The following is a 16,987-nucleotide window of genomic DNA, read 5'->3' as shown; positions in this document are numbered from 1 at the left end:
TAAGAAGGCTGAGGCACTCAACTAAAATAAAAACTAAAGTTGTTTGTAAGAAGATCCTAGTATGTCTGTGATGGTACTGAAGAAATTCTTATAAGGTTACTTGCAGGCTATTTACTTGAGGTGACAATATTTACAATAAAGACAGTACATTATTACTGTCTCATTACCTTATGGCAACACAACAATAGCTCCAGAGATGAGGATAAAAATATAAAACACAATAAGAAGAATCAGATTGTATATGTAGGCTTTTATTAGGGTGAACATTTCCATAACCATAAATATCTCATTAAAACAAACAGATGACCAAGTACCTTTGTTAAACAGTGATTTAAAATGAAGTAAAAATTAGTAAAGTTAACTGTAAATGAAGATACTGCAGCATATAAACCAATGAGTCATCAATAACTTTTAATACCAGGACCTAATAACATTATTTTCCAGGTAAGTTAATTATTAATGTGAAAACCATAATTAATACAGATGACACAGGTAACATTGTACTCTTTCATTGTAAAGAAATATGTTTAATATTTTTATGAATCCTATCTGGTAGTATAAAATAAACTTTAATGGACAAAAACTTTTAAAATCTTAAAAAAACAGACATGATGAAAAGGTCAATAATGTATACAAATAATGTAAAGATATTATCACAGGTATGGAAATGAAAGAATCATTTGAATGTAAGAAAATGCTATAAAAGCAGAGGGTTGTCAAAATAGAGAAAAAGAGATATTTTGAAACAAATGAAAAGTCAAGATCCTATAGTAACAGCAACTATTTTTAATGTATGACAGATGCTGAAATGCCTAGGCAAAAAGGAACAGACTGTTTCCTGAAGTGGTGGTGATAGTGGACAGAGGTAGCTTTTAAATATGCAAGGGACATAGCAAATTAACTTACCACCTCCATCAAATAAAAGTGAGAATCTCTTGGGAGAATTTAAGCACCATTAGCAGACACATCTTATGGCAATTAATGAAATGCTTCATGTATCAGTGGAAAACTATTTCAATGGTGAAAATGACATAGGAATCAGAAGCATATTCTGCTGAGACCCAAGGAAGTTAACACTTTCCCGAACTGGAAAAAAATTCACAAGAAGGTATATAAAGTTATTGACTAAATCAAATTTGTTCTAAGAATAACTTGTGCCTAGTGAAATAGCTTACCAGCTGCCACAACTCTGGGATCCTCATGAGACTGGTGTCTCCCAGCTGCTCGGCTATCCGCACTCTCGTTCCACCAAAGAACATGAACTGCAGAAATAAATAAACCAGAAATAGATTCTAAAGACTGTGGCATTACTCAGATAAGAAAGACAGAAACATTAATCAGAAACTGTAACTCCTATTCTTTAAATCAAAATAGTGATTATCAACAGGGTAACACTAAGTATATTACTGGTAAGATTTCAGAGGGGTGAGCGATTTGGGAGAGAAATTTATAAATTAAATAGTCAAACTGGTTTTGTAGATGAAGAAACAGAAAGCTGGAGAAGGGAAGTAAAATAACACAGCTAAAGACATAATCAAGACTAGACTCAGGGTTTCCCTGGTGGCGCAGTGGTTAAGAATCCGCCTGCCAATGCAGGGGACATGGGTTCGAGCCCTGGTCCGGGAAGATCCCACATGCCATGGAGAAGCTAAGTCCGTGAGCCACAACTACTGAGCCTGCGCTCTAGAGCTCGCGAGCCACTACTACTGAAGCCTGTGTGCCTAGAGCCCATGCTCTGCAACAAGAGGAGCCACCACAATGAGAAGCCCATGCACCGCAACGAAGGTTAGCCCCTGTTCGCCACAACTAGCGAAAGCCCGTGCGCAGCAACAAAGACCCAACGCAGCCAAAAAAAAAATATAGACCCAAATTGCATGACTTCCTAATACATGTTCCTTTATTTTAAAAAAGCAAGATCATAAAAAAAGTTGTGTTTATTATTGAACATTTGGGTGATACAAAGAAAAAAACTAAAAGTAGCAATAATGTTAACCACCTAAGGAAAACCTCTATTAAGTGTATTTCCTTTAAAAAATGTGAGGAAAATCACATTAGGATCTTGCTGTATATTATGCTTAGTCTTAGTAATAGATTTTTAAAAATCAACAATGTGTTCTTTCTATGGCAATAACATTAATTTTTTAAATTAATTTTTATTGGAGTATAGTTGCTTTACAATGTTGTGTTCGTTTCTGCTGTACAGCAAAGTGAATCAGCTATACGTATACATATACCCCCTCTTTTTTGGATTTCCTTCTCATTTAGGTCACCACAGATCATTGAGTAGAGTTCCCTGTGCAATAACATTAATTTTTCATGGCTATATGAATTCCTTCTTATAGATATAACAACATTTTATCCCAACCCCTTATTATTGACCAATTAAATTATTTCCAGTGTTTCAGTATTCTGTGAAATACTGGGGTAATGTTCTTATGCATAGTGTTTTATAAACTTTTTATAATTACAGTATAATACATGTTATCTGTATAGGAAAATGCAGATAAAGTAGGAGGTATTTCAATACCATCCAGAAATAACCACTTTAATACTTGGTATATCTCTTTCCATGGTTATGCATACATGTTTGCATTTTAATATATATTTATGTATTTATATACACATAAACACATAAAAATATATGCTTATGGTTATAAATACATTATATATGACACATATCTATATATCTATTTATGTATCACATGTGTATTACATAAAGATGGTTATACCACATTGTTTCCAAAGTTTCCTTACTATAAATAATGCTGACATAAATTTCATTAGAGCAGCAGTACATGTATATCTATAATAAGAGCAGTGTTGATGACAACTTCTAACATTTATTGGGTGCTTATTACGTGCTGAGCCTGGTTTTACATTTTGTGTGTATTAACTCATTTAGTTTTCATAATAACCTTCAGTGGTAGGTTATTATTGTCATCATTTTATGGATGAGGAAACTAAGGCACAGTAAGGTTAAGTAACTCACCCAAGGTGACAGAGTTTTAAGTGGTGGAGCTGGGATTCAAACCCAGGCAGTCTGGATCTGATTATTTTCTTAACATAAACTCCTAAAATTTAAATTGAGAGAACCAAAGAGTATCTTACATATATACACTTACAAATGTACACTGTATATATTCATACACTATCCTCCAGAAATGAAGTACTGATTTATACTCAGCATATTATCATATTCCTAGTACACTGAGAATGAATTTAAGATTAAAAAGTGTGTGCACACACATTTCAGTAGTTTTTTTAAATAAAAATTCTACACGTCCATTATAGTAAATTAGAGATTTAAAAAACCTTTAACGTCATCATTCAAATGTGATTATATATTTTATATCCTTTCAAATTTCCTTCTTGTATAACTAAAAACATTCATATTTCCTAGAATGTTGGCAAAAACAGTTGAAAAAATTAAGCTTTTTGTTTTATTGCCAAATTATTAAGGGGGGCAAGATTAAGCCAATACAGCCCTACACTGTACAACAGTACTTGTTTGTCCCCAACCCCTCTAATACTGTATCTATATAATATGTTTTTATTAGGTAAAAAATGGCATCCAATTATTGTTTTAATCTGCAACTTCTTTAATATATATTAGTCATCTGTGTCGTCTTTGCATAAGCTTTTATTTTTCTTTTTGCTTTTGGATTTCATTTATGTTGTTGTGGGTATGCACAGAAATTTGAGCCTTTGTACAATAAAATCATCAGTTCTTTTTTCTCCTTCATAGTTTCTTCATTTGCTTTTGGCTTAGAAATGTTGTTCTCACATATTATTAAATAAATTTATCTATATTTTGTTTCAGTAATTCTATGAATTCAGTTTTTTAATTGATATTTATAATCCATCTTGATTTTATTTTAGTGTATGGTGTGAGAAAGGCATCTAATAATTGTCATAATTTTTCTCCTCTTCATGTATTTTCCAACTTGAACAAACATCTATTTTTGCACAGTCCAACTTTTTTTTTTTACAATATATTATAAAAAGTTGAATTTCTGGGCAACGATCAGCTCAACTCTGGATATGTTAGGTTTGAGATGTCCATTAGACATGAAGTGGAGAATACGAGGAGGCAACTGGATATTATGAGTTTTCAAATATTAAAAGTCTTAGTTATCCTCTCAGATAAACTTTATAAGCATTTTTCGAGTTTGCCACAAAAACAAAAAAACACACAAAAAAAACGAAAAAACCCTCTGAAATTCTGACTGGAGTATCTTTCAACTTGATAAGTTAAATATCCCAAATAGGTGTTTTATTAAATAAATCAATATGGTATACATACTATGTGTATATAAGTAGTGAGAAATGGGTAATTTTTTTCTTTGGGCTTGTCCATGTTTTTAATATTTACAATAACTATATATTACTTTTTAAAAAAAATAATTAATTAATTAATTAATTAATTTTTATTTTTGGCTGTGTTGGGTCTTCGTGGCCCCTATATATTACTTTTCACCCCAAAACAACCCAAGTAATATTATTAAAAAAAAATCACAAATGGTACAAGAGTACATACTTTCACATATAAAATAAATAAGTTGCTGAGAAGCTTAAAAGTTCCCATTACAAGGAAAAAAAAAAATTTTAACTATGTGAGGTAATGGATGTTAACTAAACTTATTGTGGTGATAATTTCACACAATATATATATATATATATCAGATCATGGGCTTCCCTGTTGGCGCAGTGGTTGAGAATCTGCCTGCCAATGCAGGGTACACGGGTTCGAGCCCTGGTCTGGGAAGATCCCACATGCCGCGGAGCAACTAGGCCCGTGAGCTACAACTACTGAGCCTGCGCGTCTGGAGCCTGTGCTCCGCAATGGGAGAAGCCACGATAGTGAGAGGCCCGCGCACCGCGATGAAGAGTGGCCCCCACTTGCCACAACTAGAGAAAGCCCTCGCACAGAAACGAAGACTCAACACAGCCAAAAATAAAATTAATTAATAGAAAAAAAATCCACTTAAAAAAATATATATATATATCAGATCATTATGTTGTACACCTTAAACTTACACAATGTTATATGTCAATTATATTGCAATAAAAGTGGAAAAAAAAATGAATAAAACTACATTCAGAGATTATGTAGATTATGAAAAAAAGATTATGAAAGGAATAGGTGATTTCTTGAGGTTCTTTCCAGTTTTAAAAATTTTATTATTTTGATGTATCAGAGAAAAAAGCAGTTCAGTATTTGAAAAAGGCTTCATAAGGTATTAATATTCTAAAGAAATAAGATTTAAAAGAGGTTTACTCAACCCTTAAAATCACAAAACACTAAAAATTTGGCAATAAAAAGTAAAATACACTCAATAATGAGAACAGAGACAAACTGACCCAAGGAACAGTAGATCACCAATATACTTTGCAATTTCATAGAAGAGATGGACAACTGTACCTCTGTTGAGTATTCCATATTCTGCATGGAACACTCCAACTAATTTTGTGTAGCCTTGATTGACATGACTATGAACTGCCCTTTTAAATGGGTCACCCCACAGAGCTGGCCCACCAGGTTTCATCTGAAAAGTAGCCAGTTCATAGACTCCTGGAATAGGGAGAAAAATAAGTATTTTACTGAACACATTCAAGCAATTTGTAATCCTGTCTAGTTTGGTTCCAGTGGAAAGCTAATCTATATATAGATTTGGAGGATCATACACATATACATGTTTATGTAGACATATTTATTAATAATTTGCACTGTGCTTTTATGTTTAGAAAGTCCTTGTCCCACTTTAAGGATGAGTTGTTAAGCTTATCATAGAGAACAAAGAAAAAGGGACTGGAAGATATAGGTAAGTTATTATCTAAAATATTTTTAACCTATAAAATTTATCAATAAAATAGTGAGAAAATAATGGAATAGGAGTTTTTAGCTGCCTGCATTTACACTTTTAAAATAGAAATGAATAAAGTATTTTCCAATCTCTTACAGTTCTATTCTTCTTTCCAACTTCCACTACTTTTTTGCTTTATATAATTTCCCCCTATAGGTTTCCATTTCTACCAGGAACAGCAAGCAACCAATGGACCTGAAGTGACTGTCTCAGAGTTTTTGAGGGAAAACAAACGCTAAAGGAGGTGGTTTTATTATTCCAGGTATATAATATCCAGGTAAATACTTGAAAAGTATTTTACCTTCTGGGTGGAAGTATAGGGTGGGTGGACAGAAAGAAACTAGGGGGCCAGTAGACTTGAGAAGTAAAGGAAAAACATGCAGAAGTTACTGAAGAATCATGAATAACATAGAGGAAGAGAACCAAGATTTGACATTGTCTTTGAAACCCACTAGTTCATTTAGATGGTGCATAAAACTGAGGGGATGTAGGTGGATAAGGATCTAAATAAGACTTTTCAAATCTCTTGTAATCCAAAATGCACTACAGAGTTGGGAATAATGGGGGAAATAAAATAAAATTTAAATTAGTTTATGCTTTTTCTAATCTGACCTTTGTTTAAAACTGGATTGAGGTAATAATTTCTTTAAGTCAGCAAGAAGTGAAATCAGGAAGAAGACAAATCTTTAGGAATTATTTTCAAACTGAGAAATAAGAAAGAGGAAGACATAAAAGTTAGACTACAGTAATACAGCTTGGCAGTTTCAGTTAATTCATTCCCCCGAAACAGTCAAATTTTATAAGCAAATTTGTACTTAATGATTTGAGATTAGTAGTAATTTATGGAAAAATGCTTTTATATCTAAAAGTTTGTAATATTTAAAAATTATGACAAAATATCATACACTATCCCTCATCTACCCACATGTGTTCCCTGCTCCCAAGGCCCAACTTCTCAACCTTTAGTGACCATGTCAACTTTTTCTATAATATAGCTCAACTTTAAGTATCAGTATGATACCAATTTGGAAAAATACTGCATTATTTAATGCTCAATTTTTAAGAATAAGCTAAGAGCTCCAACTTATTTTTATCTCAACAATCAACATATGTTCCTATATTATGCAAAAGATTAACTTCATTTTTTTCCAGTAGAACTTTAGTTTTTATAGCTTAAAATCTTTAATATTTTCTCCATCAAAATTCAGTGACTAAGACGGAAGGACTTACCGTCTTTTGGAGGTTTTTCTAATTTGCACCATGGCACCAGGTAAGTAATTTCACTCTCTTGTTTATCAGTAAGAGCCAAATTTGGAATGAGAAATTGTTCTTGCCATTCCTTATCTTTGGCCAAGGCCTTCTGAACTTCAGTTCGATGAGCAAAATTGTCTATGAGATGAAAAGGAGTAAGAAAAATAAAAATGTTTGATTTAAAACCACCTGTACTTTTTCTGGGTTTCATTCAGTTTAGTAAATGTTCATCGAGGCCACATAAGGACTGTGTTATATCACTGGAGATACCAACATAAGTAGATGTGACACCTGTCCCCAAGTTGTTCATGGTCTAAAAGGGGAGTAGGAATGTAAACAACTGATAATGTCATATAGTAATGGGCTTTGTATGCTCTACCACTTAGTAGGTAGTTGTGAGGCTTAGGTAAGTTATTGAATCTTTCTGTGTCTGTTTAACTCTAGGGCTGAAGTGAGGAGTAAATGAATTAGCACATGAAAGGAGCTCAGAACAGCGTTTGGCACCTAGTGAGTACTCAATATCTGTTAACTATTCTTATTAATTTTATTGAGGCATTTAAATTATGGCACCAGTTTAGAAAAAGACTATTTTTCTTTGTCAGTGGTGATGGTGATGAGTGGTCAGGTCAAGGTATAACTGAATTAAATTGAACATAAATGAAATTAAGATTTGCTTTTTCAGCCTCTTCTTTGAACAAACAGCTTCCAAAGAAATAGTGCTCATTCTCTTACATATTGTCATCCATTCTTTTTACCCAGTACTACTTCTCTTCTGTTTGTTACCCATATGTTACTAACATATGGGCCTAGTACTAATATTTACTAACAGGGCCTTATAAGACAAATGGTAAAAGAGTTTTCTATGGTTTACGTTGCAGATAAGGAATAACAGCTTTCTTAGAGCTTTAGTAAGTTATATCAGGACCTTACTAGTAATTTCTTAATGGGACGTGATTCAGCTGGTGGTGCATTAAAGCATAAATTGTGTTTTTTTAAATGAATTTATTTATTTTTGGTTGCGTTGGGTCTTCGTTGCTGCGCGAGGGCTTTCTCTAGTTGTGGCGAGAGGGGGCTACTCTTCGTTGTGGTGCTCGGGCCTCTCATTGCGGTGGCTTCTCTTGTTGTGGTGCACGGGTTCTAGGTGTGTGGGCTTCAGTAGTTGTGGTTCGCGGGCTCTAGAGCACTGGCTCAGTAGTTGTGGTGCATGGGCTTAGGTGCTCCGCGGCATGTGGGATCTTCCCGGACCAGGGCTCGAACCCGTGTCCCCTGCATTGCCAGGCAGATTCTTAACCACCGCGCCACCAGGGAAGTCCCATAAATTGTGTTTTAATGGGGTTTGTTTTATTACAACAGGGAGAACCTCTAAACTATCACCACGTTAAATACACAATGAGTACTTTTCATATTAAAGTACTTTATGACTATTAACTTTGGACACTGATGACCAAACACTAAATGAAATTATTAAAAGTTCTTTAGATATCATCAAGTCCTGATGTGACTTCACAAAGATTTAATATTGGAGTAATAAACATTCTGGGGATTCCTGTAACCGTTCTTCTTGTAAACCAGGGGTTGGTCAACTTCAATATTGAAAGAACTTACTCACTTCCTTTCCTTTACCTCCCTAGACTAGTATAATGACAGTGAATTCCTTGAAACTCTGGGGGCAGAAAAAAAACCAAAGTGGTTCTGAAACATAACAAAATTATTAAATCTTAAGGATGGGTGAGGGCTTCAAAGTTAACTATCATCCCCTATCAACTTCTATTTCCCTAAAGTCCCTAGATGTTTGAATGATTTCTGCTAAAACATTGATATCCAGCTATAGCTTCAATATAAAGAAAAAATAATTCTACTTTCTTTTATGATCCTAACCCACTCTGGTTCTTGCATTAACTGCTTTAAATTTTTCATAAAAAATCTTTACAATAAGCCATTCTAAACTTTTTTTTTTTAGAATTAAAGTCTAGTTCAGAATTTTATGACTTGAAATTGGAGATGCCACATTTTCCCAATATTGCTTCCCATATGATAATATAAAGGTTCCAGGAATGGGCTGTTAAGAGGTATACTGTTGGGGAGAATAGTCACTGAATTAATTTTTTTGGTATTGCTTTTTTAGTTTTACTTAACCTGTATATATTTATAGTAACATAGATCTAAGAACTAAGTCTCATGTAATATCTAACTGAATGAAAATCTGTACTGAATACTTAATTTGATGACTCATACCATACTTCCAAATATGAAACACTTTATTCATTCTGCCTCCAAATTCTACAGTCCAGAATCCAACCAATTCAGAGTGAGCTGTCCGAAGATGAATGTTTTTCTTAACATTTTCCAGGAACTCATTCATCTTTGAGGGCTTAACATAATAGGTATGAAATTCATAGAATGTTCCATCGTATTGTCTGGGGCCTGTAGCAAAAGATGAACACACCTGAAGAAAGATAAGGCAAATTGAAATATTTGGGGAAGGTAGGGTTTATAATATTATGTTACAAACAAATCTGAGTCTGGAAACAAGGGACACTCATTAAACTCATAATCTGTTTCGACTTCTGTTGTCCTCTCTCCATTGAATTTGTTTAGAGATATGTCAATAAAGATGCCTGCTTTTAAACATTCTAAATATATAGCTACTGTTTCCTAGCAGGGGCTCCACCTTTAGTCACTTTTCCATGAGAAGTTGCTCATAAGAAGGCACTGGGGCACTCTCTTTACCAAAGGACTACAATTAGGATCCTAATAAATTTTACAAATAGTTTATTATCCCTTATTTAGCCAATATTCCATCTTTATTGAATAGCATATGTATTAGAGTTAAGCATTTAAAACAATTTTTTAACATATACAGGTATTTTGGCTGGCACAATAACAATGTGTTTACTGGCAGAAAACTCATTTTTTTTTTTTAGGTTCTTAAAACAATGGAAATTGCTGGTCAGATAAAAGTATTTTCTAAGTCCAGTGAAGTGGACCACTAGTCAAAAATAGGACAGGAGTGCAACTAATATAATAGGAAACTATGACTTAGCCAATTGCATTGTAATATGGTGATAGCCTGTGTAAATGCTAGAAAAAGGAAACATCAGTAAGTCAGAATTGTCTGAATAATTACTAGGGTTTAATTACATATGCAACCTGCAGAAGGGCATTTAATCCACCCAGTTATAGAAGGTTGATGGAAATATCCCTTAAGAACCATTCATTACTTTTGTAATAGTCATATGCTCACAATGTAAATTTCTAATTGGGTTCTCTGAGTGAACTTAACTTTCAGTAGGAGATGCTTTGTGTATGTATATGTGTTTGTGTATATATATATGTATATACAAATATATGTATATACACACATGCGTATACATATACATTCATATAGCATTCTAGTTTACATATCCATCGTACATTAAGTTTGGTTAGCATGTGCACATTTCCTGAAGCTGATTATACCAGAATTATCTATTAAAGTAGTTTTGGTACTTATAAGGCTATTGATGAATTTTGGGCTTATACTGGCTACCTGATATGTCAAAGGAAAGCAGTAGGCTTCTTCCTCTGACATATATTTTGTTTACAAAACAGAGTAATGCATATATTTTACTTAATTGTGTATAAGGCTTAATTATAATAATCTCTCTTGAGGTCATTCCATCTCTATGATGAGTTATATTCTTATTGCCCAACTGACTTAAGCTTGCCATCAAAAACAATTGCAGCTGCCCCTGTATTTGGCAGATAATTCTTTTTGTGCCATCTTACCAAACTTTCCTAACAGAATGTTAAGCACATAAAAACTGCCTAGTATTTATAGTTTAAAAATATTATAAATAAAATATATCAGGTATCAGAAAATGGGCCAATAGGGTACTTGTAACAATTGTTTTTAAAGTTGCTTTTCAGGGAATTTGTATTTGGAGATCAAAATATGTGATCAGAGGCACACATTTTATTATCTTTGGCAGAAGAATGTGTCCTCCCTGTGTCCTCAAGTCCATTCTCTACGTCTGCGTCTTAATTCCTGTCCTTCCCCTAGGTTCGTCAGAACCATTTTTTTTTTTTCTTTTTTTTTTGGTTGACATTCAATAACGTCAAAGTTCAGAGTAAAATTCTAAGGAATAATTCTTGGTCCTGCCCCAGTACAGAGAATCAGAATAAAGACTGTATTGCTAATCTTGGGTGAAGGGGCCATTAATGGTTCCTCTTTAGTCTTCACCAGAAAGTCAGTCTCTAGAGTAGATTAATCCCCTTCTTACTGCTCTTTGAGAAAGAAGTAAAAGCCTAAACACCAAAAGGAAAAACCTCTAGGGTAGATTCACAGAATAGGCCAATTCCTGACAGTTAAGGCTGAATCACAGTAATCTATTTTGTACATTTTTTATCCAGATTAAATGAAGTTGTCATCATCATATTTGCTACGAGGTTCCTGACACTGCCTGACTAGGGCACCAACCTCAGGAGACAGTGGCATCTGGGCAGGATGCTTCACCACCTGCACCCTGGGCCCCCTCTTAAAGGTTCTCTGCCTGCAAAATAATGGGAGGTTGTGTATTTCGTTGAATCGGGGGAGGCCTGTCCTATTGCCCCTTCAGTCTGGAGGGGCTTGTCAAAACACGAATGAGTAAGAGAGGCCGGACCAGTGTCTAGCACAGGCCCCAATGCGGAGACAGCAACCTCGCAGAGACTCAAAAACGCAGCAGCTGGCGCTTCAGGGGTGTCCTCAGGGCTTCCGGGTACCTAGGCTAGAAACGGCCCTTGTCCACAACTGTTTGCGAGCCGGCCGTACGAGACCCTGGCAGTGGGTCTTCCTCTAACAGCACCCTTCCTACTGCCGCGCATCCCGGGGTCGGCCGCCTCGGGTTCCCAGACTTGTACTAGAACCTCTGCGGCAGCAGCACCACGTTGGCAGGTCTGGGCCCGTAGGCGCATGCGCGGCCCGCGCTCTCCCCGCAGACGCCCTTCCCCGCCCCTCCCCCAGCGAACGTTTTGGGCGCGTCTCGGGCGGCCGGTACCTGAGGTGCCTGCGTCCGAGCGGCCAGAGCCTTAGTCAGGCTCCTTCGGAGGGCAAGCATGGTACGGCTTCGAGCGCTGAGAAGGGCAGCGGCCGGGATTCTTCCTTAAACTCCTCCTCCTGTGGCTTCCCGACTAGCAGAGAGCGGCGCCTGCACAACTGCCGGATGCAGACTCGGGGCGGGTCGGCTCCTCCTCCTGCGTTGGGGCCGGTGGGGGAGGGGGGCGGCCGTACCGCCCAGTCCGCCAGGCGTCCTCCGCAGCCTGAGCCCCAGACGCGTTTGGTGTTAGCTCTGACTCTTCCTTCCCCGCTGGTTCCCTCAAACGTTCTTACCCCTAGCGTCAGAAGTGACATTAGAATTAGCTGAGTGCTGATGTCGCTCCGGTACCACCTGTCTGGGCCCATCGCCTCATGTCCTTGCGCACCTGCGTACAGTTCCTAAAAGTTCGTGTGTAGGTTGCGAGTGTGCACGACCAAGGAGCCTTCACTTTTCTGTTTTAAGTGCGTTCTCCTTCCCCATCACTGCCCACGGCGTGAAGTTGCAAGGCCCCTAATAACTTACACTGTATTTTCTAGGAGCTCAGAGGAATGGGGGCACCGAGCTAGATATGAAAAATTCAAATATAAACATACGTTGTTAAAATTCTGTGATCCTTAAAAGCAAAACCTCTGGTGTAGTCTCCCCTATCCCTGATTATTGCTCACCAGAATAATCACCTTTCAACATTTAGAGCTGTTTCTTCTGACGCCTGTTTCTATATTTTTAAATAATAGGCATATTCTGCTATTTCTTGTGTTTGTTTGTTTTGGGTTTTTTTTCGGTTTAGATAGTATCTATTGACTCCCTCTATGGAAGAAGAGGATTTATGTCTCTAGTATAACACTCCCCGCAAATAATTTCCCTTCCTGCGTCTAATAATGTTTACATGAAAAATAATCAGTTGATTACATCATTAATTTACATTATTTACATCATGTTAATATTTATGTTATTCTTGCTAATAATTACATTATTGCAAACATTAATGCAGTATTACTTACATTGTTAGGACTAGGGGGTTAGTTGTACCTTGTACAATGACTTGAATCATCTGTTCAGAGGAAAGGAGGCTTTTTAAAATTAGTAATTCCGGAAGGGCGAGTCATTTTTTCCAGATGATGGGCATCCATTTCTAACTAATGAAGACAAAACAAAGCATCATCTGTGCCCAGACTGGATCTTTATGTTTAAATTTATTTTCTTAGACTTCCCCCGCACCACCTCCCAGAATTAACAATTCATTCCCTCATTCAACCCATATTAATTAAATTTCTTCTATGCTTCAGTCACTTTTCCAGAAACTGGGGTGCAGAGGTGAACAAAAGACAAAGTCTGTGTTCCCTTGGAAGTTCCAGGTTAGGGGAAACAGATAGACAAATGAAGGAAAAATATATCAGGGATTAATAAATACGACGAGGAAAGACAAAGTAGGATATGGAGAATAGAAAGTGCTGGAGGGAGGTAGCAGAGACTGCTAGCTATTTCCCAATGCCATTCTTGTCCCAACCCCTCTTAAAAAAGTACTAATAGAACCCAGGCAGCTTGGTGCATCCACGTGACTTAAGTCCTGGCCAGTGGGATGTTTTAGCACATTTATGACCTACTGTAAGTGATCTTAAAGTTGTGTAGGAGGGGTTGTTTTCCTCTTTGCCTTTTTCTTATTTCTGCCTGCTAGAATGTGGATGTAATGGTTTGAGTTCTTGGTCTTTGAGGTAGAAGCCACATGCTGGGGATGGCAGAACAACAAGAGAGAAGCAGCCTAGGTTCTGACACCATGGAACACCATACTAGGAGCTCTGGACTGCCTGTCTTTGGACTTCTTTCACAAGAGAATTCATCTTCTAGTTTAAGCCACTGCTATGTGGCTTACATCTATGATCTTAATCATAGGAAGGGGACTATTTTTTTATTTCTCTTTTTCATTTGTTTCTCTTCTTTTCCTTATACTTATTAATCACCAAATTATTTGCCAAAACTCAAAATGATTAAACCTTTTAATCAGTTTATCAGTTTCATCTTCTAGAGATATCTTTCAGGAGTCTTTTCTCTTGGTCCAGTGTGGACTAAGCGTTCTCTAAGGTGGCCCTGTAGTAATTCTTGGATCTCCTTTCACTGATCTCCTGGGGAATCTCGTTTGCCTTGTGTTGGACCTCATTTTTCCAGGATCTTGTATCTTTTTTTTTCCTCCTAATTTTAGGAGACGACACATGGGACTTAAACTTTTGAGACTTGCATCTCTAAAAATGTCTTTATCAACCTCCTTAATTTATAGTTTGGGTGGATTTAAAATTCTACATTGGAAATAATTTTTCCTCATATTTTTAAAGGCACTGCTCCATTGCATTATAGTTTCTAGTGAGACATTCATCCCGTTCTGATTCCTGATCCTTTGTATGTGACTTATTTCTCTCTGGAAGCTTTTATGTTTGTCTTGTTTTCCCTAATTTTCTGAAATTTCACAATAATGTTCCTTGGGATAGATATTTTTTCATACACTATGTCTCAGTCAGTTGACCCCCCTCAATCTGGAAACTCTTTAAATTATGAAAAATTTGTTATGTTTCTTGGATTTTTTTTCTTCCTCCTCAATCTCTGGAACTTCTTTTAGTCAAACATTATGCCTCCACTTGATCCTCTAATTTTCTTTTTCCTCCTAATTTTTTAATCTTTCTTTTTTGCTTTTTTCGGGGGAGGGGGTCATGAAATGTTCCAATTTTATTTTCTAACTCATGTAGTGAAATTTTAGTCTTCTAATTCCAGTGTTTATGTCCAAGAACTCCTTTTTTTTTTTTTTTTTAATTTATTTACTTTATTTATTTATTTTTGGCTGTGTTGGGCCTTTGTTTCTGTGCGAGGGCTTTTTCTAGTTGCGGCAAGCGGGGGCCACTCTTCATAGCGGTGCGTGGGCCTCTCACTGTCGCGGCCTCTCTTGTTGCGGAGCACAGGCTCCAGACACGCAGGCTCAGTAATTGTGGCTCACAGGCCTAGTTGCTCCGCGGCATGTGGGACCTTCCCAGACCAGGGCTCGAACCCGCGTCCCCTGCATTGGCAGGCAGACTCTCAACCACTGCGCCACCAGGGAAGCCCCAAGAACTCCTTTTTACCCCTTTTTCCAGAATGTTTTTTTCCCCACTCTCTTCAGAAATATTATCCTCTTTTTGTTTCATGGGTTCAATATTTCTGTCTCTCTGGGTACATTGATTATAGGTGTTTTCTTTTTAAATATTGTTGTTTTAAGTCTTCATTTGAGTTTTATTTTGTTTTCTATCTGTTTGATTATTTTTTCTGTCTCTGGTACTGGAGTTTTTCCTGAAATGTTTTTGTATTTGTCTATCAGCTCATATTTTGAAGTTGGACTATAAAAATGTTTGAAAGCTCTGTGAGTATGGGTGGGTCTTGCCAAGTAATGGCTTTAGTGTAGGGTGATCTGACTGGGCAGTTTCCTTCAGTAGATGCCCATCACCCCACTGTTATTATCTATAAGTTATTTCTCTTGTCTAGTCAGTTTTCCCTGCAAGGAAACTTCTGGTGTCCCACCTGTGAGGTCTAATGTTTGTTGCCAGGTTCTTGAGGCTAAAGCGAGAAGGAGGCCAGAGATCTCAATATTTGGTAGTATCTTTCAAGAATATATATAATATATATATACATACATACATATATACATAGATATATGTATATATCGTTTAGGCTAATTTGCTGTTACAAATTGACACCAAAAGCGTATTATGATTCAAAGACTGATGAATTTTATTTTTTATGAGAAACCAGAGTGCACTTACCTACTTGGCAGGCAGCTCTTCTGTACATGATAAGGACCAGACTTCTTCCACACTGTGGCTTGGCCACCCCCTAGAGCCTCACCGTCAACTGCATCCAACCAAGGGAAAGATAGAGGAAACTTCCAAGAATATTTCCAAAAGGAGAATGCTTACAAGATAGGAGTAAAATTTATGGCTACAACTTAGAATTAGGTAAACATTGTTAAGTACTGTTAGGTGCCTAAGACAATCTCCTATTTATTTTCTCACAGGTTTTAATTATCCTCAAAATGCTATAAGTTAAATTTTATCTCCATTTTATAAGTGAAAAAGGTGAGATTTTGAGAGATTAAATAATTTCCTCAGGTTCACTGCTGCTATGTGGCCCAGCCAGGACCACTTTTTAATTATTGCCATCTGGTCCAATGAGTGTGAAAGTGCATTTTACACTGTACCTAACAAATAGGTATCAGTTAAAGGGTGGAGGAAATTATATGAGGTGGGGAAAGGCAACAATCCACTTGATGATGTATCTGCTTGGTTTTGTCCGAAGGTCAGGCTCATCAAATCTGCAGAAGGAAGTGGGAAAGATGGATCCAACGCTGGCCCAGCTGCGTAGGAGGGCAGTAGCTCTACGTGTGAACTCCAGATGCTTGTACTTTGGTGACATCACTGGGTAAGTACTTTCTTTGTGCTGCATCATTGTGTGGCCACTAGGTGGTGGTATAAACTAGTTTCCTTCATTAAGCCTCCAGTAGTGTGCGCTATTTTTGTTATTTTTAAGTTCCTGTAAGTTAACCTGTAGGTATTTAGAGTGGAGTTGTCTTACAGTTCTTCTTTTTTTGTTGAAGAGAAAAATTTCAGTAAAGATGAATTACTTTCAAAACTTTTTTGAGTTGCTTTATTATTAATATAAATAAATGGTAATAAAGTAACAAATTTTCATTCAGTGTTTCTTAACAAGTATCCTACTCATATCAGTGAATATGTATTAAGCACCTGTTGTGTGTCGAGTATTGAATTAAATGCTGTGGAGAAGGAAAAAGACTGGATGCCT

General features: G+C 36.5%; 1 protein-coding gene and 1 long non-coding RNA gene across 3 annotated transcripts in view; one reads left to right on the top strand and one right to left on the bottom strand.

Moving 5' to 3' along the window:
• Positions 1–261: 261 nt before the first annotated feature.
• On the bottom strand, positions 262–12,325 carry LOC132367235 (protein NipSnap homolog 3A). 2 transcript variants are annotated; one of them, XR_009503734.1, is made up of 7 exons: positions 12,134–12,325; positions 9,351–9,561; positions 7,095–7,253; positions 5,423–5,572; positions 2,990–3,071; positions 1,176–1,262; positions 998–1,086 (listed from the first exon to the last, which is right to left on the bottom strand). XR_009503734.1 is itself a non-coding variant. In XM_059925212.1 (6 exons), the coding sequence occupies exons 1-6, from the start codon at positions 12,191–12,193 to the stop codon at positions 1,010–1,012; spliced, it is 744 nt and encodes a 247-aa protein (XP_059781195.1). In that variant the 5' UTR covers positions 12,194–12,322; the 3' UTR covers positions 262–1,009. The 2 variants fall into 2 exon arrangements, 1 of the variants encoding a protein (XP_059781195.1); XM_059925212.1 differs by lacking the exon at positions 2,990–3,071 and having other exon boundaries at positions 262–1,086; positions 12,134–12,322.
• Positions 7,553–16,987, top strand: part of LOC132367237 (uncharacterized) — a 248,699-nt gene continuing 239,264 nt past the window's right edge. The window contains exons 1-2 of the long non-coding RNA XR_009503740.1: positions 7,553–7,622; positions 16,484–16,606. This is a non-coding gene — a long non-coding RNA (uncharacterized LOC132367237). The remainder of the gene's footprint in view (positions 7,623–16,483; positions 16,607–16,987) is intronic.

Source organism: Balaenoptera ricei, chromosome 6 (assembly GCF_028023285.1).
Source record: "Balaenoptera ricei isolate mBalRic1 chromosome 6, mBalRic1.hap2, whole genome shotgun sequence".
Lineage (NCBI taxonomy): Eukaryota > Metazoa > Chordata > Mammalia > Artiodactyla > Balaenopteridae > Balaenoptera > Balaenoptera ricei.
The sequence above is the reverse complement of the archived record's forward strand: the minus strand, read 5'-3'. Positions and strand labels throughout refer to the sequence as shown.